The sequence below is a fragment of the Triticum urartu genome, chromosome 5A, assembly GCF_056163025.1.
Source record: "Triticum urartu cultivar PI428250 chromosome 5A, HENAU_Tu73, whole genome shotgun sequence".
NCBI classification, from domain to species: Eukaryota; Viridiplantae; Streptophyta; class Magnoliopsida; order Poales; family Poaceae; genus Triticum; species Triticum urartu.
This window is the reverse complement of record NC_141877.1, coordinates 28937545-28962399: the sequence shown is the minus strand read 5'-3', so window position 1 is coordinate 28962399 and position 24855 is coordinate 28937545. Positions and strand designations below refer to the sequence as shown.

Here is a 24855-nt window from a genome sequence, read left to right as displayed (position 1 = left end):
GTAATGATGCATACTAAACCAGGAGGACAGAATCACATACTGTACAGCGGGAGCAGAACTGCCGTGGTTGATGTTGTCACTCATGTCGTTGATGAAGAGGTTACCGAGGTCGGGGAAGAAGGCTGTCGTTGAGGAAGTCGTCGCTGGCAGCAGTCGCAGGAGTGTGCTCCCCAAAAACCTGATCGCCCCTCTCCCGTACAGGATCACGAAAGGTGGGGTTCAGAGGACTGCTGTCCCTTCTTGCGGTGCACGTCGGAAGGGGGGATGGAGAAGAAGTGCGTGGTGGCGCTATGATCTGGAATGGTGCAAAACCATATGATACAACAGCGGCTAGGGTAGATCCTGTCAGGTCGGTCGTGCGAGTAAGACAAAGTATAATAGCAGGCCTTTGGCCCAAACCCCACGTCCAAGTCAATAATAGCCCCACTATCCAAAAGAATCAGAAATGGCTGAGTAATTAAGGCATCCATTAATTATTAATTAATGATTTAATAAATTTTCTGACCAACAAAAATATAGACCACATGTATAGATTTTGTCCTTGGACAGGCTCATTCCCGAAGAGCGCGCATGTAGGTTTCCTATTATCATGCTCATGCAAATGCTAGAATAGATCACATTATAAAGTGGTGCAACTCACACTCACCTAGCAGTATGGGACTAAACTTTAGTCCCACTCACACCACACTTAGAGCATGGTTAATAGTATAGCCAACATCCGGCTATATGAAGTTGACACATCATCTAGAGCCAACCTAATAGCCTTCTAGTATAATAGTTAGTCCCTTTAGTATAATACTATATCATTAATACATGGGGGCCTATTTGGTTTACAGCCTAAGGTTGCCACGCCTAACCTTAGTCGTGCCACAACATCTTAGGTGTTTGGTTCATTGCCACACTTGTGGCTTGCCACACTTTTCTAGCAACATGGTCCACATGTCATAGGCTCAATCTTTTGCCAAATCTTGCCACTTGTGGTGGTCATTTTGTGTTAGCCACACTTTGCCTAAGCTTAGTTGTGGCAAAGTTAGTCATGAATCAAACAAGCCCATGGCCCCACCTTTTGTCTCACAAAGTATGTTGGAGCTCGTGCTACAACCGGCTACAGGTTTACAACCCGCTTATCTTCTCTCTCCTCTACTCTCTCCTTCAACTAAGCGCAAATACAATATTTAAATCCTTATAGCCTGCTTATGTCACCTAATTGTAGTACTTTCTCTAAAGTAACTCTCCACTGTGAGTAGTCTGAAATGCTGGGCGTGCAGCGGGCGGTGCCCTCGGTCAGCGTGCTGCTTCAATGGCGGAAGCAGTGAGAGGTTGTGTCGCCCTGACTTGCCATCAATGTGGAGCGGCGGGCTCAACTGGCGCCAGGCGGGAGGCACACGCGGGAGGGAGGAGGGGTTTTTGGTGGGCCAGGAAGGTGAGAAGCCAACTTGGGAGCAGTCCGGATGGGGAATTATCATGTGCACCCATACTCACTAGTTTCATGCATACGACACTAGTCTATGCTACTACTTTCATAGTGCAAAGTAACATAGTAGTAATGTTATAGATGAATTCATTTATTAGCTTGTAGACTCATCTTATCTTGGGAAACGCTATGTTACAGTAACATATTATGTTACCACTTCTCATTAACTACTTGCAACATAAGAAAAATTTTCTTGGAGTGTGCTAAGTTACTCCCACTACAACTAGCCATACAAAGTATGGGCTATGTAGAGGGCGTAGTAAGCAAGCTTCTCATTGTTCTGTGAGTTGACAGGACACATCAAAGTAGTAGTTTTTTCTTTCAAAATGTACATCAAAGTACCAGTGTAGTAGTCTCCAAAAAGGGCCGACCATGTCCATGGCTACCATCCCATCCCGTGCTCCGTAATTGTAGCGACCCAACTCGGTAAGAGTCGAAGTCTCTGTGCTTACCGTGCTAGTCCCTGGATCGACTTGCTAGCACACATAGTACTCGATGAAATAACAGAAGTAACACACATCTCTTTATTACATCGATAGTCCAGGAGCAATACATTTATTACAAAATAGGGCATAAAGCCAATAAGCAAATACTGCGGAAGCAAAGAAGTAAATGAGTCCAACTCCACGAGCAAGGTTGAGTGTAGAACATCGACCTATCGCACCTTAATCCTCGCTGGTATCTGCAACGTGATAAGTTGCAGCCAAATGGGTCAGTACATTGAATGTACTGGCTAGTCACATCATAGTGTAATGAACCTACTTTTACATGCAGTTTGGCTGGTGGAAAGCTCTAAGTTTAGTTTTTTTCATAAAGCTAGTTTTTTCCCTATTAGAAAAGATTGTTATTCTACTACTACACATTTGCATAGGATGAGTTGGCAAATCCAACTCCATCCGTCCCCAAGTTTCATTTAAAACCCAACTGTTTAATTAAAGGTGAGGAGATCTCCCGACATTTCCACTACTAGATGCTCAAGTTGTCCGTAACCGGGGACACGGCTAATCGATTAGGTTGAAAACTCTGCAGAGGTTGCGCACTTTTCCCCACAAGACTCGACCACCTCCATGATCGGAAGATCGAGACATAGTCTTTCAAAAATGTCCCCCCTTAACCCATGGATAGGCCGGTACACCTACGTCATTCTACATCTGCTAGCCCATCCCGGAAGGGGTCACACTAACTACTCGACTAAGCCAGAGCCCATATTGGCTTGTGGCTGCACACGTAAGCTTCTAGACATGAGAATACGATTGATCTCTTTGAGCCTGAGCGGACGGTCCACTAGTGGTGCACCACCATGGATTTCCCATGCGTGCCCCACTGTACTTCGCCACCATTCCAACAAATTTCCGCCCAGGTAGTTCCTTAATTATCTTAGGTCCTATTTACTACATTTTCACTCATACTTTACAATGTTCACTCCCCAATCCACGTCTAGTTAGCGAAGCAACATAATGTAAAACGATGGCGACAATGTTATATGGTTCAGACCTACCTCAATGAACTACTGGGTGAAAAGCATAGTCATGCGACAACAATTCCTACCATGCAGTCCTACCGCAAAGAACTAAGTGCATAATAAAAACATAGGTAATGAAACATGATCAAGATGCAACTTCCCTTGGTACTGCTGGTTGAATTCTAAAGGCCGATAATATTCTGCTTCGCACTCCGAGCAATCTATCGCAAAGAAGATAAACAAACATAAGCAACATTCCAGAGACCAAAACAACATGCATAGCAAAAAGTCTCGGAAAAACCAAATGAACATACAACACACTAAGCTACTACAGAAATATACTAAGTGCAAAACAACATAGTCCTATGGCTCAAGGAGTGATGTGAAGTATAGTGCATACTATGCATACTAGTAAAATATTAAAGGGCAGAATCTAGTGTGTGAAAATTATTGTGACAAAGGTCGAGGTGATAGGGCTTTTCTACAGTGACAGCATGCAAAAGGAATCAACTTAATCGGAGCTACGGTTTGGGAGATATGGCTATTTGAAGTTTGAAATCGAATCTGGATAAATCCAAATTTGAATCTAACAGAAGTTTGCAAAACCTATGCTACTGGATAGATCTAAACAATACGAAGAATTTGCCGCTGGTTTCATCGAGTTTGGATCTACGGGTAAAAAGTTATGGTTAATCTAAGATCAAGGACTAATCTGCTATTTACAGGGACTAAATGGTGAAGAAAAACTACTGCAAACAGGTCCCTGGCCACGTGGCGGCTCCTGGTTGGCCGGGCAGCGTCCGCTACGGAGGCTATAAGGCGAACGGCCGCTAAATAAGAAAAAAAACAACGGCGGTGGCTAATTAAAGAAAACCGACGCTCGGTTTAAATAAACCGCACGGTCTAAGGGAACCGCGGTTAACCGCGTACCCCTTTGCAAAATAAAAAAACCGAACCTAATCTAATCTGGGCCGTCGGGGATCGATCTGACAGGTGGGAGTGGGGCGGCGGCTTACAGTGGGTGGTGGTGGTGGCCGACGACGACGAAGACGGCGGCGCGGCGTCAGTGACGGAGGGGACGGTGGCTACGGCGGTCCTCGGCGTCGGGGAAGAAGACGGGGAGGTGCGGCGCGACTTGGGTATCGCAAAGGTGGTGTCGGCGTGCGTCGGTGATGTCCGGACGGGGCGGGGCGAAGACGGCGGCCTTCGGAGCTCCGACGACTCCGGCGTCGACGGTGCGATGGCTCCGACGGTACCTAGGGGCAAAAAATGTGTCAAAACGATGCGCGTTGTCGCGGGGATCCAATTGACAAAAGAAGGAGAGCTAGGGGGTGTCACAGACGACGAAATGGACGGCGGAGTGGCGTGGCTCCGGCGAGATGCGAACGACGACGGCGAGCAGTAGGGGCGGTGTGGGAAGAAGCGAGATGGCGAGGATGGAAGAGGGGGTCCTGGCCTTTATATAGGCGAGGGCAGAGGGCTCGGGAGCTGCGGATAAGCTCTATCCGAGCGCGAGGTGGCCGACGGTTGCGGCGACAAGGCACGGATGTTTATCTCGCGCCGTGCGGGAGGTTGGGGACGAGCTGACGAGGCAGGGCCCGCCTGGCAGCGGCAGCGGCGGTAGCGAGTGAGAGGGGGCGCGGGCGGTCGACCGGTGCGGAAGGCGTCGGGCGCTGGCCTTGGGCCAAATGGCCAGCTGGGCCAGCTGGCCTGGCGTGGCTGGCTGAGCGCGCGTGTCCCTGGGCCGAACTGGTTTCGGTCCAGGCGGGTGAGTGCGTGTGTGCGTGTTTTTTTAAACCTAAGACTAAAGTGTCCCTAAACAATTCAAATGAATTAATAAAAACACCATAATAATTTCTAAAATAACTATGCAATATTTAGAGCCTAATGAACATTAACTTAGCACAGAACATTTTGAAAATATTTTCCTAATGCAATTAATGCACTTTTTGCAAATAAAATAAATACCAATAAACTCCAAAACTTCAAATAATATTCAAAATAAAATTTCCCACTCTTTTATATTTTGAGGAAGTCATCTTATCCCCTCTCATTTGTTTTTTCTCGAGTGGAAAAGATATTATTTGAATATTAAAAAAACTCTAAAATGCAAAGAAATATGATATGCATTGAATGATTCTATTAACATCCAAATTTAATAAAAAATGGGATGTTACAAACCTACCCCCCTTAAGATGAATCTCGTCCTCGAGATTCGGGTTGGCCAGCAAAAAGATGTGGATGGTCCTGTCTAAGATCTTCCTCTCGTTCCCAAGTAGCTTCCTCCTTGGTGTGGTGACTCCACTGAACCTTGCAGAACTTGATGATCTTGGTACAAGTGATTCTTTCTGCAGTCTCAAGAATCTTAATAGGTTTCTCCTCATAAGTCAGATCACTCTCCAACTGAATTGCTTCTAGTGGCACTGTATCTCTCAAAGGGATCTCTGCCATCTCTGCATGACACTTCTTCAGCTGGGAAACATGAAACACATCATGAACTCCTGACAAAGTCTCTGGTAATTCCAACTGGTATGCAACCTCTCTCTGCGTTCCAGAACTCTGTATGGTCCCACAAATCGTGGTGCTAACTTTCCTTTGACTCCAAATCTCTTAATACCTTGAAGTGGAGACACTCGAAGATATGCTCTATCTCCCACTTCATAGTTCACTTCCTTGCATTTAGCATCGACATAACTTTTCTGCCTTGACTGAGCTATCTTAAGTCTATCACGAATCAACTTGACCTTCTACTCATAATCCTTGATCAAATCAGGTCCAAACAATTTGCGATCTCCAACTCCATTCCACATCAAAGGTGTCCTGCATTTCCTTCCATACAATGCCTCGAAAGGGGCCATCTGCAAACTGGCTTGGTAGCTGTTATTGTATGAGAACTCTGTGTAGGGTAAGTTATCATCCCAACTAGACCCATAGTCTAGCGTACACGCTCTCAACATGTCCTCTAGAATCTGATTGACTCTCTCTGTCTGCCCATCAGTCTTTGGGTGGAAGGCTGTACTGAACTATAGCCTGGTACCCAAAGTTTTGTGTAACTGTTTCCAAAACTTTGAGGTAAACTGTGTTCCTCTATCCGATACGATGCTCCTTGGAACTCCATGCAGACATACGATCCTGGTCATATATATCTTTGCCAGCTTAGCACTTGTATAGGTGGTCTTTACTGGAATGAAGTGAGCAACCTTGGTCAAACGATCCACTATCACCCAAATGGAATCATAACCTGAATGGGTCCTGGGTAACCCCGTGATAAAGTCCATACCAAGTTTATCCCATTTCCAATCAGGTATCGGCAACGGCTGAAGTAAACCTGCTGGTTTCTGATGCTCCGCCTTTACTCTCTGACATACATCACATATTGCCACATACCCGGCAATTTCTCGCTTCATACCGGCCCACCAAAAATTTCCCTTCAAGTCCAAGTACATCTTGGTGTTGCCTGGGTGTATCGAGTATGGTGAGTCATGAGCCTCCTGAAGAATCAACTTCCTGATCTCAGGATCATTGGGTACGCAAATCCGTTGCTCAAACCATATGGTTCCATGTTCATCTTCACGGAATCCTTCTGCTTTCCCTTTGCTCATCATCTCCTTTATCTCAGCAATACCTTGGTCCAACTTCTGGGCTTCTCTGATTCTTACCATCAAGGTGGAATGCACCTCGAGTGCGGCAACATAACCTCTTGGAACTATTTCCAACTGAAGGTCTCTAAGCTCATCACACAACTCCTGAGGTAAACCTCCTGCTGTAAGGGTATTAACATAACTCTTACGGCTCAAAGCATCCGCCACAACATTGGCTTTTCCTGGATGATAATGCAGACTCATGTCATAATCCTTTATAAGTTCCAACCATCTCCTTTGCCTGAGATTCAACTCCTTCTGCGTGAAGATGTACTTCAAACTCTTGTGATCCGTGTAAACATCACAACGATTCCCAATAAGATAGTGTCTCCATGTCTTGAGTGCATGCACTACAGCTGCCAACTCCAAATCATGCGTGGCATAGTTCAACTCATGAGGTCGAAGCTGTTGTGAAGCATAAGCTACAACCTTCCCCTCTTGCATAAGAACAACTCCAAGTCCCTGACGTGAAGCATCATAATATACCTGAAAGTCCTTGTGTACGTCAGGCAGGATTAGCACTGGGGCTGTAACCAAACGCTTCTTCAATTCTTGAAAGCTGGCTTCACACTCTTCAGTCCAAACGAACTTGGTGTCCTTTTTCAACAATGATGTCATGGGCCTGGCAATCTTGGAGAATTTTTCAATAAATCTTCGGTAATATCTTGCAAGCCCAAGAAAACTACGAATCTCGCCAACTATGGTGGGTGCATTCCATTCCGTGACTGACTCTACCTTGGTAGGGTCCACTGCAATCCCTTCACCTAACACTACATGTCCAAGGAATCTGACTTCCTTGAGCCAAAACTCACACTTGCTGAACTTGGCATAAAGCTGATGTTCTCTGAGCTTCTCCAAAACCAAGCGTAGATGTTCAGCGTGTTCCTCCTCATTCTTGGAGTAAACCAATATGTCATCAATGAATACCACAACAGACTTATCCAGGAACTCCATGAATACTTTGTTCATCATGTTCATAAAATAGGCAGGGGCATTTGTCAAACCAAAGGACATGACTGTATACTCATAAAGCCCATACCTTGTGGTAAAAGTGGTCTTGGGTATATCCTTCTCACGGATCTTCAATTGGTGATAACCCGATCGAAGATCGATCTGGGAGAAAACACTAGCTCCTTCTAGCTGGTCAAACAAGTCATTGATCATTGGTAAGGGATACTTGTTCTTGATGGTCACCTCATTCAAAGAGCGGTAATCCACACACATTCTCAAGGTTCCATCCTTCTTCTCCACTAAAAGTACTGGGGATCCCCAAGGTGATGAACTCGGGCGAATATACCCTTTCTCTAGTAACTCCTTAATCTGTTTCTTGACTTCCTCCAAATCATCAGCAGGCATTCGATATGGCCTCTTGGAGATAGGCCCTGTGCCTGGCAGCAACTTAATCAAAAACTCAATCTCCCGATCTGGCGGCATACCCGGTAACTCATCCAGAAATACATCGGGATAATCCTTCACCACTGGTACTTCTTCCTGGACAACTCCCATAAGAGAGTTCACCTGAGTCCTCTTAGGCTTAAGCCTGGATACGTACTTGATCCTCTTCTTCTCCGGGGTGGTGAGAAAAGTCGATCTACTAGCACAATCAATGTTTCCCTCATACTTGGACATCCAATCCATCCCTAGGATTACATCCAACCCTTGCGATTCTAGTATAATCATATCTATGGGAAAAACATGTCCCCCTATGTTCAAAGGCAATTGGAAACATCCCTGACTAGCCATAGACTCGGCTCCTGGGGAACTCACTAGAATGGGTGCCTTAAGAGCTATGGTAGGCAACTTATGTTTATCCACAAATCCCCTTGATATGAATGAATGCGATACACCAGTGTCAAAAAGAATGAGTGCTGGAAATGAATTAACCAAGAACTTACCAATCACTGCGTCAGGCTGCTCATAAACCTCTTCCACATTGACATGATTCACATGTCCCTTAGTGAAAGGATTGGGCTTCTTGCCTCCAGAATCCCCATTGCCATTTCCATTTCCATTCTGCGCCTCAGGGCACTCATTGGAGTAGTGACCTGTCTTCTTGCACTTGAAGCAGGTGATGTGACTCAGATCCTTCTTCATCGGTGTGGAAGAATTGAAATGCTGCTGATTGCCATTTCCTCCATTACCATTGCCCTGCTTGTGACCATGGTGGTTGTGTCCATTCCCTCCATGATGAATGTGGCCCCCATGGTTATGGTGATTCCCTCCAAACTTGCTAGTGCCTGATCCAGAACTCCCTGAGTACGGGCTGTAGCGGGGTTTCTGTTGAACTCCCGAGTTATACTTCCCGTGACCGTACTTCCTCTTACGATTCTCCATCTGCTGGTGCTTGCCTTCAAGAATAATAGCCTTATAAACCAGCTCCTGATAGTCCAAAAATGTTGCCACAGTCAACTGAACTCCCAACTCATCGTTCAGTCCCTCCAGAAACTTCTCCTGCTTGGCTGCATCGGTGGCTACGTCCTCTGGGGGGTGACGGGCCAACTTACTGAACTCATCAACATACTGAGATACCGTGCGTCCTCCCTGGCGCAAGCTGCGGAACTCCTTCTTCTTTAGACTCGTGGCTCCAGCTGAAACATGAGCAGTGCGGAACGCCCACTGGAACTGATCCCAAGTCACATTCTCCATGGGGTATGTGGTGGTGTAGTTCTCCCACCAAGCAGCTGTCGGTCCATCCAGCTGGTGGGCAGTAAACTTCACCTTCTCCGCATCATTGCATCCTGCCGTGGCCAGCTTCCTTCCTATCTTGCGGAGCCAGTCATCTGTGATGATCGGCTCCGTGCTGTTGGAGAACACGGGTGGGTTCAGCCTCAGAAAACACGCAAGACTGTCAACCGGGGGTGGCGGCGGTGTGTTGTTGTTGTTGTTGTTGTTGTTGTTGTTGTTGTTGTTGTTCTGGTTCTGGTTCTGAATGAGCATCTACATAAGAGCATTCTGTTGTTGGATCAATTGCGTAAGCTCCGGCGGAAAGTTGAATCCGGGGTCACGTCTTGGAGGCATCTGATGGGTTTCAGAGTGGATGAGGAGTTAGAATAGAACAAGGCCTAGCGAGTAAAATCACACTACCCATATGCACATGATAGCAATAAAACTTCAAATCACTCCTGTCGGAGTAAATAGCCATGGGTAGCCTAGCCGGCTTCCCCTGGCCCTTCTGAAAAAGTTACGAGCCCGCCCGGCTCTCAAGAATCCAAGACATGGGGCCGCCTTCCCCTAGCTGGCTGCAATCCAGGCTGGCTTTCGGAAGGCGGTCCGACTTTAGCCCTCATGAGAAGGCCGACTCCAAGAAGCCGGCCATGAGAAGGCCGACTCCAAGAAGCCGGCTCCCCATAAAGCGGTCAAGACCGTACCCACAAAGTTTGCACCCACCTAACGGCGGTGCGACGGGGCGTGGCTACAGTAAAGCCTGCCACCCCCGAATCCCGGAGCACGCCTGGCATGGTGCGCCGTACGGGCTAGGCACGACCCGTCCGGCGCGGCACTGTTGCCATGTTGACCCTGGCATCACCCACGACGGGCCGCCAGCGTGGCCCACAGACGGTGGGCCCCTTTGAGCAGAGAGACGCCCGAAGGCGGCCACACCTCCCACTAGTCGGCCCAAGACAGAGCCGGCTCCCCGCCGCCGGCTTGCCGCTTTCCTCGAAGAGGACGCCCCATTAAGGAGACAAGACGTGGTAAGGCTACAGCGATCGCCTGACAGGCGGCGGTACTGTAGCCGCGCTTACCACGATGAAGCTCACGTCAACAAGATGAAGCCACAGTAACCAGCCGCCGACCAGGCCCTGGACAGTGGGGCCTGCCTGTCGACCAAGGGGCCGGCAGCCGGCGGGACCCACCAGCCGGTGGGCCCCAGCAGCCGGCGCAGAAGCCGGCGAGCGCAGTCACAGACGGCTGGGCCCCGCGCCCAGTCGGATTACCATTGTACCCCCGGGGGGTAGGCCTATATAAACCCCCAGAGCACCCTTGCAAAGGGTTCGACCCCTTACTAGTCCTAGACACCCCACAAGGAGAAGAAGCAGGGTTGCCGTGCCCTTCTTCCTCCTCCCACCAAACAGCTCAAGGAGCGTTGTATTGCTACTCGATTCATCTAGTGAACATGCGGAGACCCCGCAGAGCAGCAGTAGGGGTGTTATCTCCACGGAGAGCCCCGAAGCTGGGTAAGATCCGCCGGCGTGCATGTCTTTGCCTTATCCCATTTCCAGGCACCGGCGATGTCTTACTGGCTCCCACAATGATAAGCCACCCGTTGGCATATGTCGCACCTACCACCCGACATTTGGCGCCCACCGTGGGGCGAGGTGCACCGTCGTTCGGAGACCTGTTCTGGACGGGAACCTTATTCCTCCCCCGCGAGCGTAGCCAGCCCGGCACGCCCGATGGCGCTTGCCATGACGCGCTGCAAGGCGTCACCAGCATTTGCGCGGCAAGCGGCCTCGCCGATCTCCTCGACGAAACTCTCACCTCTGACGAGCTCGCCTCCGATGCGGGCACCGACCACCTCGCCAACCTTCTCGGCCAGCTCCATGTCTCTAGCGAGCCCGCTGCGGACCTGGAGTCGGTTGGCTCCATCGACCCGATGCCTGTCGACTCCGACACATCCTCCTACGACACCTTCCCCACCAACGTCGCGATCTACAATGACCCGCTTCCTCGAGCCGACGGCTGCGATGCTGTCACCGCCGAAGTGATGGTTGTCGGCCACGGCGGCCTGGCCGACGAGAGCGCCCACGACGCCTCGCGCGCGGCAGCCCACGACTTGTCCGCTCCCCTCCCGGCTAATGCCGACGACGAAGCACTGGAAGCACGCCGCCTCGCCCTCCTCGCAGAGGGCCGGAGGCTGGCCTCTGTAAGACGCCTCACTGAGGCCTACCAGCGCGAAGCTGACCGCGCCGCCTTCGGCACGCCGGCCCCGGGCGGGCCAAGCCGGGCCGGCCTTGTCAAGCAACGCGGCGCCGTCATCGCCGACACGCTGGGAGTCGACCGCCCGGTCTATGCCACTCCGCTCGAGAATTTGCGTGCCGCCCAGGCGGCTGTAGACGAGTTGGACGGCTTGGAGGCCGAAGACCTCCCCCACATTACCCGGCGCATCCAACAATTGATTGACACAGCCGCGCAGCGACACGAAGCCGACGCCCGCGCGGAAAGCCCTCCCCCGCGCCGAGAACACGGCGCGACGTCCCAGACACCGACTACGAGCAATACCCGCGCGCGACGCGAGAAGGAGCCGGCTGCCAGCCGCAGCCGGACCCGTATCTCCATCGAGCGAGACGCGGACGGTCATCCCCGAGCCATGGAATGGCGTGGCTACCCGCCTCCGCCTCCACCCCGTGGAGAGAGATATCCCGCCCCGCCACCAGTGGCGCACCCGACTCTCAGCGGTCGGCTGGGTCGCCGCGAAGGAATCGGCGAGAACGACGCCCGCCATCGGATCGACCGCCTGGCGCGATCCCTGGCGCTGGAAGAAGAAGACGATGTCGGCCCGCCTTGTTTCGGCCCCCGCATCCGCGACGAGCCCTTTCCCAAAGGGTTCTCGCTCCCAAGAGACATGCCCAAGTACAACGGCTCCGTAAAGCCGGAAGATTGGTTGATCGACTACTCCACGGTGGTTAGCATGGCCAACGGCAACCGGCGCGTTGCCGTGAAGTACGTGCCCCTCATGCTGCAAGGCACGGCGCAGACCTGGCTCAACAGCCTCAAGCCGCGCAACATCAACAGCTGGCTAGATTTCACAGAAGCCTTCATCCGCAACTTCACCAGCACCTACAAGCGGGCTCCCAAGCCCAGACAGCTCTCCTTGTGCGTACAAGGCCCCGCCGAGTCCACTCGCGATTACCTCACGCGTTGGGCCAAGCTCCGCAACTCCTGTGAAGGGGTGCACGAGGTGCAAGCCATAGAATACTTCACAGCCGGATGCCGAGAAGGCACCCTCCTCAAGCACAAGCTCCTCTGCGACGAGCCGGCTACCCTCGACGAGCTTCTGGACATAGCGGACAAATACGCCACCGCCGACTCTTCGATGAAGACCGAGCTTCGGGTGGACGCGTCCGGAAAGGTACTCAACCCGGCGCCCAAGATGCCGGCTGGGGATTCCGGCCGACTCCCCCACTCGAACGACCACAAGCGCAAGGGCCCCGCGCCGCCTCCCGCCAGTCGGCAGGTGGCCACAGTCGAAGACGCGCCGCCTGAAGAGCGACCGGCGCCCAAGAAGCCCAAGGGCGGCAGGCCGGCTTGGCAGCCCGGCTTCTCCTACGAGCAGACTCTCGACGCCCCATGCAAATTCCACAGCGGTGCGAAGCCGTCCAACCACACGACCCGGAAGTGCCATTGGCTCACCCGAATCTCGAAGGGCGAGGGTCTCTTGCCGCCTCCGCCTGCCGGCCCGCCGCCTCCGGCCCCGCCGCCTCCGGCCGCTTGGCCCGCAGTCGGAGCCGTGCATGACGACTTCCCTGACGAGCAAGCAACCTACATCGTCTTTACAAGCCAGCCCGAAGACCGGCGCAGCAAACGCCAAGAGCGCCAGGAAGTTAGCGGGGTCGCTGCCAACCCCGCCGGACACATGCATTGGTCAGAAAAGCCCATCAGTTGGAGCCGGGCCGACCATCCGGAGGTGATGCCATCTCCCGGCTCTTATGCCTTGGTCCTGGAAGCCACCCTTGCAACGGACAGACGCGCCGCCCGCTTCTCCCGTGTGTTGATAGACGGCGGGAGCAGCATCAACATCCTGTACCGTGACACCCTGGAAAAGCTAAATGTCAAGACGAAGCAGCTCGTGCCTACTCGGACGGTATTCCATGGCATCGTACCCGGCCTGTCCTGCGCCCCCATTGGCAAGATCAAGATTGATGTGCTTTTTGGGGACAAGGAGCATTTCTGCCGGGAAGCGATTTGGTTTGAAGTGGTGGACCTGGAGAGCCCTTACCATGCATTGCTTGGCCGACCTACCTTGGCCAAATTCATGGCAGTTCCCCACTATGCATACCTCAAGATGAAGATACCAAGCACCAAAGGCGTCATCACCGTAGTCGGCGATTACAAGAAGTCCTCTGAGTGCGCAGCAGCTAGCAGCCGGCTAGCCGAGTCCCTTGTAATAGCCGAAGAGAAGAAGATGTTGGACCGAGTCGTGGCCATAGCCGGCAAACAGTCGGCCGTGTCCCCCGACCCCAAGGAGCATGACGCTCAAGGATCTTTCCAGCCGGCCAAGGAGACGAAGAAGATACCTCTTGACCCCGAGCATCCAGAGAGGTTTGCCGTCATCGGGGCAAACCTGAACAGCAAATAGGAAGGCGAGCTCGCCGATTTCCTCCGTGAGAATCGGGACATCTTTGCATGGTCCCCCAAGGACATGCCGGGTGTTCCGAGGAAATTCGCCGAGAACAAACTACACGTTCGAGAAGATGCAAAGCCAGTCAGACAACCCCTTCGCCGATTGTCGGAGGAGAAGCGCAGGATTGTAGGGGAGGAGATAGCCCGGCTCTTGGCGGCCGGCTTCATCATGGAAGTTTTCTTTCCAGAGTGGCTCGCCAACCCGGTCCTTGTGCTAAAGAAGAACAACAAGTGGCGCATGTGTATAGACTACACGAGCCTCAACAAGGCCTGCCCCAAAGATCCTTTTGCCCTGCCAAGGATTGACCAAGTGATAGACTCCACAGCCGGATGCGAGCTGTTGAGTTTTTTGGATGCTTACTCCGGATATCATCAGATAATGCTAGACCCGGACGACCGCCTGAAGACCGCCTTCATCACGCCATTTGGAGCCTTCTGCTACCTGACTATGACATTCGGCTTGAGAAATGCCGGTGCCACTTTTCAGCGTTGCATGCAGAAGTGCCTCCTCAAGCAACTCGGCAGAAACGCTCACGTATACGTGGATGACATCGTGGTGAAGACGGAGAAGCGCGGCACCTTGCTGGGAGACCTCAAGGAAACGTTTGAGAACTTACGCCGGTTCCAAATCAAGCTCAACCCCGAGAAATGCATGTTCGGAGTGCCAGCCGGCCAGCTCCTAGGCTTCCTGGTCTCCGAACGCGGCATCGAATGCAACCCGCTGAAGATCAAGGCCATCGAGAGAATGGCGATCCCCACCAAGCTTCGAGACATTCAGAAGTTCATCAGGTGCTTAGCCTCCTTGAACCGCTTCATCAGCCGGCTCGGAGAGAAAGCTCTCCCCCTCTACCGCCTCATGAAGAAGAGCACTCACTTTGAGTGGAACGACCAGGCCGACCAAGCTTTTTCACGAGCTGAAGAAGATGCTGGCCACGCCGCCTGTCCTCGCGGCGCCGACTGAGAAAGAGCCCATGCTCCTCTACATCGCCGCAACCAGCCGGGTGGTCAGCACCGTCATCGTAGTCCAGCGCCCAGAAGAAGGCCGAGCCCAGCCGGTCCAGAGGCCGGTGTATTATTTGAGCGAGGTGTTGTCCGCCTCAAAGCAGAACTACCCGCACTACCAAAAGATGTGTTACGGCGTGTACTTCACCACCAAGAAGCTGAAACCCTACTTTCAAGAGCATCCCATCACGGTCGTATGCACCGCCCCGCTAGCCGAGATCATAGGCAGCCGGGACGCATCCGGCTGGGTGGCGAAATGGGCCATCGAGCTGGCCCCCTACACGATCTTCTACCAGCCGCGCACTGCCATCAAGTCCCAAGCACTGGCCGACTTCCTTGTCGACTGGGCCGAGACCTAGTACCTGCCGCCGGCTCCCGACTCCACCCATTGGCGCATGCACTTCGACGGGTCCAAGATGCGCACCGGCTTGGGAGCCGGCGTTGTCCTTACCTCTCCGAAAGGCGACAAGCTTAGATACACGCTACAGATCCACTTTGCCGCCTCCAACAACGTGGCCGAGTACGAGGCGCTCATACACGGGCTTCGGCTTGCCAAAGAACTTGGCATTCGCCGGATCCTATGTTACGGCGACTCGGACTTGGTGGTCCAGCAATCATCCGGCAACTGGGACGCCAAGGACGCGAATATGGCGAGCTACCGCTTCCTGGTCCAACAACTTAGCGGATACTTTGAAGGATGCGAGTTCCTCCACGTACCACGAGCCGACAACGAGCCAGCCGATGCCCTGGCTCGAATAGGCTCCACTCGGCAAGCAATTCCAACCGGCGTCGCTCTACAACGCCTCCTCAAGCCGTCCATCAAGCCGTCTCCAGAGTCCGATTCCATCTTCGTGCCGCCTGACCCCGATGCGGCCGGGTCCGGCTCGAAGAACCGAGTAGGCGACCCCAAGACCCCCTTAGCCGGCCCGGCGACTTCGGTGGCTGGCTCGGGGACTTCGGCAGCCGGCTCGGGGACTTCGGCGGCCGGCCCGGGGACTTCGGCAACCGGCTCGGGGACTGCCACGACCGGCTCGGGGACTGCGGTAGCCGGCCCCGGGACTGCACCAGCACTACAGCCGGCGGCCGACTCTAGCACCTCACCGCCCAGCCCGCCCACCCTGGTGGCAGTAGCCACTTTGGCAGTAGAAGAAGTCGCGGCTCCCTCATGGGCTCAGTCCATCCTCAACTTCCTGGTAAACCAAGACCTGCCGCCTGACGAAACAGAAGCAAGACAAGTCCAGCGTCGATCCGGAGCATACACAATCGTCAACAGAGAACTACTCAAGCGCAGTGTCACTGGAATCCTCCAACGGTGCGTCGAGCAAGAGAAGGGCATTGCAATCCTTAGAGACATTCACCAAGGAGAATGCGGCCACCATGCGGCCTCAAGATCACTTGTCGCCAAAGCCTTCCGCCATGGTTTCTTCTGGCCGACTGCTTTGGATGACGCCAAAGAATTAGTCAAACATTGCAAGGGATGCCAACTCTTCAGCTCCAAGCAACACGTGCCGGCTTCGGCACTCAAGACCATTCCCCTCACTTGGCCCTTCGCCGTTTGGGGACTGGACATGGTGGGCCCATTCAAGACGGCGCGCGGCCGCATGATGCATTTGCTCGTCGCCGTGGACAAATTCACTAAGTGGATTGAGGCAAAGCCGATCAAGAAGCTGAATGGGCCGACTGCTGTGACATTCATTGCAGACATAACAGCACAGTACGGCGTGCCACACAGCATCATCACCGACAATAGCACGAATTTTGCCAAAGGAGCCTTGGCACGTTTCTGCGCAGCCCAAGGTATCCGGCTGGACTTAGCATCCGTCGCCCACCCGCAGTCAAACGGCCAGGTCGAGCGAGCCAACGGCCTCATCCTCTCCGGCATCAAGCCCCGACTGGTTGTACCTCTGGAGCGCTCAGCCGGCTGTTGGCTTGATGAGCTGCCGGCTATCCTCTGGAGTCTGCGCACTACACCAAACAAGTCAACCGGCTTCACCCCTTTCTTCCTTGTGTATGGTGCCGAGGCCGTCATCCCAACTGACATCGAATTCGACTCGCCTCGAGTAACCATGTACACAGAAGCGGAGGCCAAGGAAGCACGAGAAGACGGCGTCGACCTGCTGGAAGAAAGCCGGCTGTTAGCCTTAGCCGGTCTGCCATCTACCAGCATGGTTTGCGCCGTTACCACAGCCGGAAGGTCAGGCCAAGATCCTTCCAAGAGGGCGATCTTGTGCTCCGACTGATCCAGCGAACAGCCGGCCAGCACAAGCTCTCAGCCCCTTGGGAGGGCCCCTTCATCATCAGCAGAGCTCTAGGCGACGACTCCTACTACCTGATCGACGCACAGAAGCCAAAGGCGCGCAAGAGAGACGACTCCGGCAAGGAGTCAGAACGACCATGGAACGCCAACCTCCTCCGAAGATTTTACAGTTGAAAGGCAGTATGTATCACGCTAACTTTTGTATTAAGTACAAGACAATAGGCCCCCCCGAGGAGGGCTTGGGGACTGCCATCCCTTATTTATGAATGAAAAGTATCATGCTTATGACCTTGTCGTATCATTTACTTATTCCGTTCGGCACCGAGTTCGACTAGTCGGCTCGGGGACTGGCCGATTGGAGTTATGTTAGAAGTCCTACCCCGCAGTCAGACAAGTAGTGTGCCGGCGCTCAAGCCTTCTCTTGCCAAAAGTCGCAGTTCGAAGAACCAGCTGCCCGGCTGGCAAGAGTTAAAGGTAGGAATGGGCGCCCACACGAAAAACGGCTAGGGACTAACGGACTAATATAACAAAAGCCGGTTTTTCTCACACCGCCGACTGGCTACCAGAGTAGCCGGCCGGCTGGTTTCCATTCACTTCACTTTAATCCAAGAAAGCTCAAGTACTTGCCTCCCCAAAGAGGGAAGGCGGCAAAGGAAAAAGCCTAAGGATAAAAAAGCATACGCGAATGGAAACCAAACATGCACATGATAATATTTACATAAAAAGACCTCCAAGAGGCCAGCATTCAACATAGTTTGGATACACCCCCAGTGGGTGGAACTGTGAAAACTTAACAAAGATTGTTCAAAGACAACAAAGCAGGAAAGATAAAGACGGCAGGTCAAGCTGGCGGAGCGGCCGACGAGCCAGACTGGTTGGCGGAGACGGTCGTGCCGGCTGAAGGAGCGGCCGGCTGACGAACTTCGGCTTGGTCGCCGCCTCCCGCAGAGGGCGCGCTTCCACGCGCCTCATTGCTGGAGGCACGGTCGGCCTGAGGTCGGCCGGTTGTTCCACCAGCCGGCTCGACGTCTTCGCCGTCCTCGTCTTCGTCTTCTTCGCCCTCGTCGCTGGAGGCAATCTCCTCCGCCGAGTCCTCGCCCACCGCCGAGTTCAGCCCGAACCACTCCTCCGGCTGAGCAACACCGTCATCATCGATTTCGGGTGCGAAAACGCTGATGTCGGTGCACTCGGCGATCGTCGAAGCTCGCTGGGCGATAGCCGGCCTCACCTCCTCCAGCTCCGTGTCGGCCTCCATCCGCCAAGTGCGCAGCTGGTCCAGGCTCAGCCCTGGGTACCAAGCCCGAACGAATTCCAACGCCCGCCCGGCTCCGAGGCGGGCCGCTGACGCTTTCCAAGCCTCGAAGCGACCAACTGCGACTTCCAGCCAGTCGGCAGTTCGGCTTGGGGTGCGGGGGATCGTCTCGCCGGGCCAGAGGGCGGCCAACACTTGCGCCCCGGCACGTTGGGGCCGGCGAAGCATCCGATGAGCCGGCTGCAATCGTGCCTGGACAGCCAGGAGCTGCTCCTCAAGGGTCCGGTTCGCATCCGGCGCAATGTCGGCCCCCGCTTGACGGCGCGCCTCGCGATGGGCCTCAATGCTTTGGGCGGCGAAGGCGGAGTAGCCCGGGAAGTAATCTGCAAGAAACAACAAGCAGCAGCTCAAGATAAGTCAAAAAACCCAAGCGGCAAGGAGCAGGGGAGGGCCGAGGAAGGCAGCTTACCGTCGATCAAGTCCTCGATCCGGCCGAAGCCTTCGTCCAGGGCTCTCCGGGTCTCAGACCAGCTCGCCGCCGCCATCTCATACTCTGCCATCAAGGCGGCTTCACTTTCCTGTGCCGCTTGCAGGGCCGCTTTGTGGCTCTCCTCTTGGTCGGCCAGCTTCTTGGCTAGGCGATCCCGTTCCTGGACCAAGGCAGCGCACTCGGCCTCCTTGGTGTGAAGGGCGGCCTTCGCTTCGCCAAGCTCCTTCCTCAAGTCGGCGTTGGCCCCTGAAGACAAAGAAAAAGAAAAACCAATAAGAAAAGAGTCGTCAAGAAAGATCCGACCCGACTGCGCAGCAGTCGGCCCGAATCTCGGGGACTACACCCAGTGGGTGCGCTGACGCGCCCCCACAGGAGACAGACAAAACCAAGTACTTACTTCGGCTGTCGGCCAGGTCGTCGGTCCGCCGGCTCAACTCCCGAGCCTGGGAGTTGAAGGCGGCAGCACGAAGGTTGTGGTATTCCTGAAAGTTTAGAAAAAAGCAAAGTAAGATAGCCGTCGAGAAAGATCCGACCCGACTACGTAGCAGTCGGCCCGAATCTCGGGGACTACACCCAGTGGGTGCGCTGACGCGCCCCCACGGAAGAAATTAAGAAAGCAAAGCAGCCAAGAACGAAGGACTCACCCGGATAGTGGCTCGCGTTGACAAGAACTCCTGGGTGAACTGTTGCAGCAGGGCGGCCTGAGCTTGCAGCCGGCTCCGGACCCCTTGAGCCGCTACATTCAGCTCGCCAGTTCCCTCGCTGGGAGTCCACTCGGACGTGGCAGTGCTGGCCGCCTCCAGATCTTCCGCCGACTGGCTTGCGCCCACGGCTCGGCGCAACTCCGGCGGAGCGGCGCCTCCCCCTGCGCGCCGGCCCGTCGCCGGCTGCACCTCGAGGCCGGCTCTGTTCTCCGGCTCACCTCCGGCCGGCCCCTCTGGCGCCGCTGACGATTGACCGCCTTGGCCCGCTCCGGTTGGCGCTACTGGCGGCGCTCTCCCCGCCAAGGCCACGGGGTCCTCCCCCCTCTCCAACAGCGGCGGGTCTTGGACGATCTCCTCCGCCAAGGGCAATGGGGTGTCGGGGGCTACGGCTCGGAGAGGAATGGCGAGCAGCGGAGGCTGGCTGCGCGAGCTTTCCGCCTCCATCTCCGCGGTAGCCGCCTCCGTCTGGGCCTTGGCTGCCGCTTCGGCCTGCTCCCTCGCCGCCTGGGCGGCCGCCTTCTCCGCCGCCTCACGCTCCTCCCGCGCTTCGTGGGCGTTCCGCTCTGTGGCCTCCCTGAGATCGGCGCGGGGGTCCACGCGGCGGGAGCTCGAAGACCCTCCAGCCGGCCCCACGACGGAGCCGCCCGGACCCCGCTCGAGGGAAAGTGGCGCCCTGTCCAGCAAGCGAGGAAAAGTTAAGAAGAATATTCGAAGAGAAAGAGAGTGATGACGGGCATGCAGCAAGGCAGTTGAAGGCTTACGCTGACACCGCCGGAGGCTGTTTCACCGCCTTGCGGAAGCGGGCCGCTTTCGCAGCCGCCTCGTCTCGCTTGGTCGCCGCGGCGGAGGCTTTGGACTTCTTCAGCCGACTGCCGAAGAGGCCTAAAGCGGCCCGGCGCTTCTGTGCGCCGCCGCCGGCAGCCGGCGCGATAGACGAGCCCGCGCCCTGATGGTCGGCCGCCGGCTGGCGATGCGGGGCGACTTCGGCTTCGAATTCGTCCGGCCAGTCCTCGAAGCTCGCGGTGAACCTTGAGCCTCCGGGCTCGGCACTGTCCCCCACGACGGCGTCTTCCATGGCGGCCGCCCCCAAGTCCGGGTCGTCAACATCATCCACTGTGCGGTCGGGGGTATACTGGCGTTCAATTCCCGCCGCCCCAGCCGGCGGCGCAAGAAGAGGGTTCTGCTCAAAAGAACTGACTAGTCAGAAGCCGGCCGTCATGAAGCCGGCCGATGACAAAAAGAAGATAGAGAGATAAGCTTACCACGGGCGGAGGGTTGGCACGAGAATACGGCACCTTGCCGTATTGCCAGTCCCTGGCGAGCTTGCAGTTGGCGATGTAGTTAACCATGAGTGCCACCTCCGCGTGGGGCATTTCCCATGTGCTCAGCCGGCTTGGGTCGAAGCGGCCGCTCATCTGACACATCATATGGGGCCGGCTTTGGAGAGGAAGGATCCGGCGCTCCACGAAGGCGGCCACCAAGTCGGCCCCGCGCAGGCCTTCCGACTGAATCATCACCCGAAGCCGGGAGATGGCGGCGTTCCCGGCCGGAGACAATGACCGGGACCGGAAGCTCCATGAGGGCTGCCTCCCAGCCGGCGGGCCGGCTACGTAAGCCGGCAGGTTGATGTAGTCTCCTTGCTCAGCGACGTTCTTCACATAGAAATAAGATCTCTGCCAGACCTTCACCGACTGGATCAGGGGGATGGGCGGGAACGGGTTGTTCTCGCTCGCCCTCCTCATGGCGATGAAGGCTCCGCAGGGGGCGGGCACGCCGGCGACGACTGTGCCGAGCTTGCTCTGGAAGAACTCTCCCCAGAGCTCCAGCATGGGGAGCAGCCCCAAGAAGCCTTCGCAGAGGGAGACGAAGGCCGACAGCAGCATCACCGCATTGGGCGTAAGGTGATGCGGCTGGAGGTTGTAGAACTCCAGGAAAGAGCGCAGAAACCCGCTCGCCGGAAGGCCAAAGCCGCGCAGGCAGTGCGAGCGGAAGACGACCCGCTCGCCCTCCTCCGGCGCCGGCGAGATCTCCTTCGCGGGCGCTAGGCGGACCTGTACGCGGTCGGCGCCGGGCAGGCGCCGGGTCTGGCGAAGGAACTCCACGTGGTCTTCATGGACGTTGGAGCCGTCCCACGAGCTTGACAACGCCATGGGAGCGAGGCGGTGTAGAGACGCGACGGCGCTGAGACGGGAAGCTGCGACAGCAGTGAGAGGAAGAAGATGAGGGTTAGGAGGGGCGGAGCGGGAGGGAGCGTGCGAACCTCTGTCGCTCTCCCTCCTCCCCCTACTTATAGGCTCACGTGGCGGAGCCGAGGAGGCGCGGCGTGGGGAAGCGTGGGGATCGATCGTGCCCACTCCCCACGTCCCGCGATTATCGAGCCTTAACGGCGAAACAAAACTGCCTCGAGAAGGCGAGCGGCCCCTGTGGGCCACGGAAGATCCACGCCCAGACCAAGGCTCGCGAGTGGCGGGCCTGGGCCTGCGGCGGCGTCCCGTCGCGCGCGTGCGCTCGCAGGATCTCGCCGCCACGTGGCCGCGGGAGGACCCGTAGTCGGCATGCGGGTTGCCCCCCCCTCTCGCCTACAAGACGCGGGGCTCTCTGAAGTCGGCGTACACCCGCTAAGCCGGCTCTTCAGGATGGGAAGCTGACCAAGCTTCTCGTCCTCCTGCTCACCTCGGAGCTCGATCAGCTTCGGGGACTACTGTCGGAGTAAATAGCCATGGGTAGCCTAGCCGGATTTCCCTGGCCCTTCTGAAAAAGTTACGAGCCCGCCCGGCTCTCAAGAATCCAAGACATGGGGCCGCCTTCCCCTAGCTGGCTGCAACCCAGGCCGGCTTTCGGAAGGCGGTCCGACTTTAGCCCTCATGAGAAGGCCGACTCCAAGAAGCCGGCCATGAGAAGGCCGACTCCAAGAAGCCGGCTCCCCATAAAGCGGTCAAGACCGTACCCACAAAGTTTGCACCCACCTAACGGCGGTGCGTGGCTACAGTAAAGCCTGCCACCCCCGAATCCCGGAGCACGCCTGGCATGGTGCGCCGTACGGGCTAGGCACGACCCGTCCGGCGCGGCACTGTTGCCATGTTGACCCTGGCATCACCCACGACGGGCCGCCAGCGTGGCCCACAGACGGTGGGCCCCTTTGAGCAGAGAGACGCCCGAAGGCGGGCACACCTCCCACCAGTCGGCCCAAGACAGAGCCGGCTCCCCGCCGCCGGCTTGCCGCTTTCCTCGAAGAGGACGCCCCATTAAGGAGACAAGACGCGGTAAGGCTACAGCGATCGCCTGACAGGCGGCGGTACTGTAGCCACGCTTACCACGATGAAGCTCACGTCAACAAGATGAAGCCACAGTAACCAGCCGCCGACCAGGCCCTGGACAGTGGGGCCTGCCTGTCGACCAAGAGGCCGGCAGCCGGCGGGACCCACCAGCCGGCGGGCCCCAGCAGCCGGCGCAGAAGCCGGCGAGCGCAGTCACAGACGGCTGGGCCCCGCGCCCAGTCGGATTACCATTGTACCCCCGGGGGGTAGGCCTATATAAACCCCCCGGAGCACCCTTGCAAAGGGTTCGACCCCTTACCAGTCCTAGACACCCCACAAGGAGAAGAAGCAGGCTTGCCGTGCCCTTCTTCCTCCTCCCACCAAACAGCTCAAGGAGCGTTGTATTGCTACTCGATTCATCTAGTGAACATGCGGAGACCCCGCAGAGCAGCAGTAGGGGTGTTATCTCCACGGAGAGCCCCGAAGCTGGGTAAGATCCGCTGGCGTGCATGTCTTCGCCTTATCCCGTTTCCAGGCACCGGCGATGTCTTATTGGCTCCCACAATGATAAGCCACCCGTTGGCATATGTCGCACCTGCCACCCGACAACTCCAATTCAATTTCAAACAAAGAGGTTCACATGAATAATCAAACCTAAGGTAAGCCATGTCACAAGATTTGACAAGGTCTTACAAATGAAATAAAACTAATCGGATAATGAAATCGAATTTCTAAACTCTCATGGTGGTATAAAATCTAACTCTCATCAGATGAGGACCAGTCAACCATGTCAACATCGGGTGTCCTTGCATCGCTCTCCGTGTCGTCATCTCCGAGCTCATCATTTTGGTCTCTCTCCTGGCTGACATAGGCACCATACGAGTGATCCTCCTGGATGTTTTCTCCCTCATCCAGCTTCTCCTCGGCCTCCTCGAGCTCAAGCTTCAGATCGTCTATCTTCTCCTGCAGTGCGTCCAACTCTCCTTCATGCTCGATGCGAGCGTCCTGGAGCTCCTCCTCTAGCTCGGCCTTGCGGGTCATGAGGTTCTTGATGACAACCATGTTGTCGGACAGCTCCAGCTCCATCATACGAATGTGCTCCTCCATGTCCTGGATATGGGATGCTATCGTTTCGTCCTCCAGGGTACGCACCACATCTCCATTTACGTCGCGGCGTCCGTACATCACGAAGGAGGTCCTCTTGAGGTCTTCGTCATACACCTCCCGAATGCGTCCGAGAGCAATGTGACCAGCGATACCCCTGCCCAAGCCCCATGTTGCGGTATCCACATGGAAATCAATGGGCTTGGTGCGGTTTCCGAGGATGCGTCTGAAGATATGAGCATCGATCCTCCAACGTGTCTCCTCGGGTAGGGTGGCTGTGAAGGTTCCAGTGAATGTGGGAAGCCCAATCTTCAGGTGCTTCCTGATCTTCACCAGCTGCCTTCCAAAGGGCATGGTCTCATCGGGCTGCTCGAACTCAACAAGGGCGGATGACATCTACATTTTGAAAAAGAGAGGAAATTAGTATTGAAGTAGAGAAGGTACGAGACCAAAGAATATATATGGAAAATGAAAACTATAGTTTTTATCCTATGGCTTTTCTCCATTTCTATGGGTCGCGTCCTACAGTCAACGTGTGCTCTGATACCATCTTGTAGCGACCCAACTCGGTAAGAATCGAAGTCTCTGTGCTTACCGTGCTAGTCCCTGGATCGACTTGCTAGCACACACAGTACTCGATGAAATAACAGAAGTAACACACATCTCTTTATTACATCGATAGTCCAGGAGCAATACATTTATTACAAAATAGGGCATAAAGCCAATAAGCAAATACTGCGGAAGCAAAGAAGTAAATGAGTCCAACTCCACGAGCAAGGTTGAGTGTAGAACATCGACCTATCGCACCTTAATCCTCATTGGATATATCTGCAACGTGATAAGTTGCAGCCAAATGGGTTAGTACATTGAA

The 24855-nt window shown here is 55.0% G+C and overlaps 1 protein-coding gene across 1 annotated transcript; it reads right to left on the bottom strand.

The window, feature by feature from the left end:
• Positions 1-20807: 20807 nt before the first annotated feature.
• On the bottom strand, positions 20808-21773 carry LOC147967724 (uncharacterized). Its single transcript, XM_087523225.1, has one exon. It carries the CDS (start codon positions 21771-21773, stop codon positions 20808-20810), a length of 966 nt encoding a protein of 321 aa, XP_087379351.1.
• Between the last annotated feature and the right edge of the window lie 3082 nt (positions 21774-24855).

Coding starts and splice junctions, on each gene's coding strand:
- LOC147967724 (XM_087523225.1), bottom strand. CDS start 21,773: ATGGCGTTGTCAAGCTCGTGGGACGGCTCCAACGTCCATGAAGACCAC.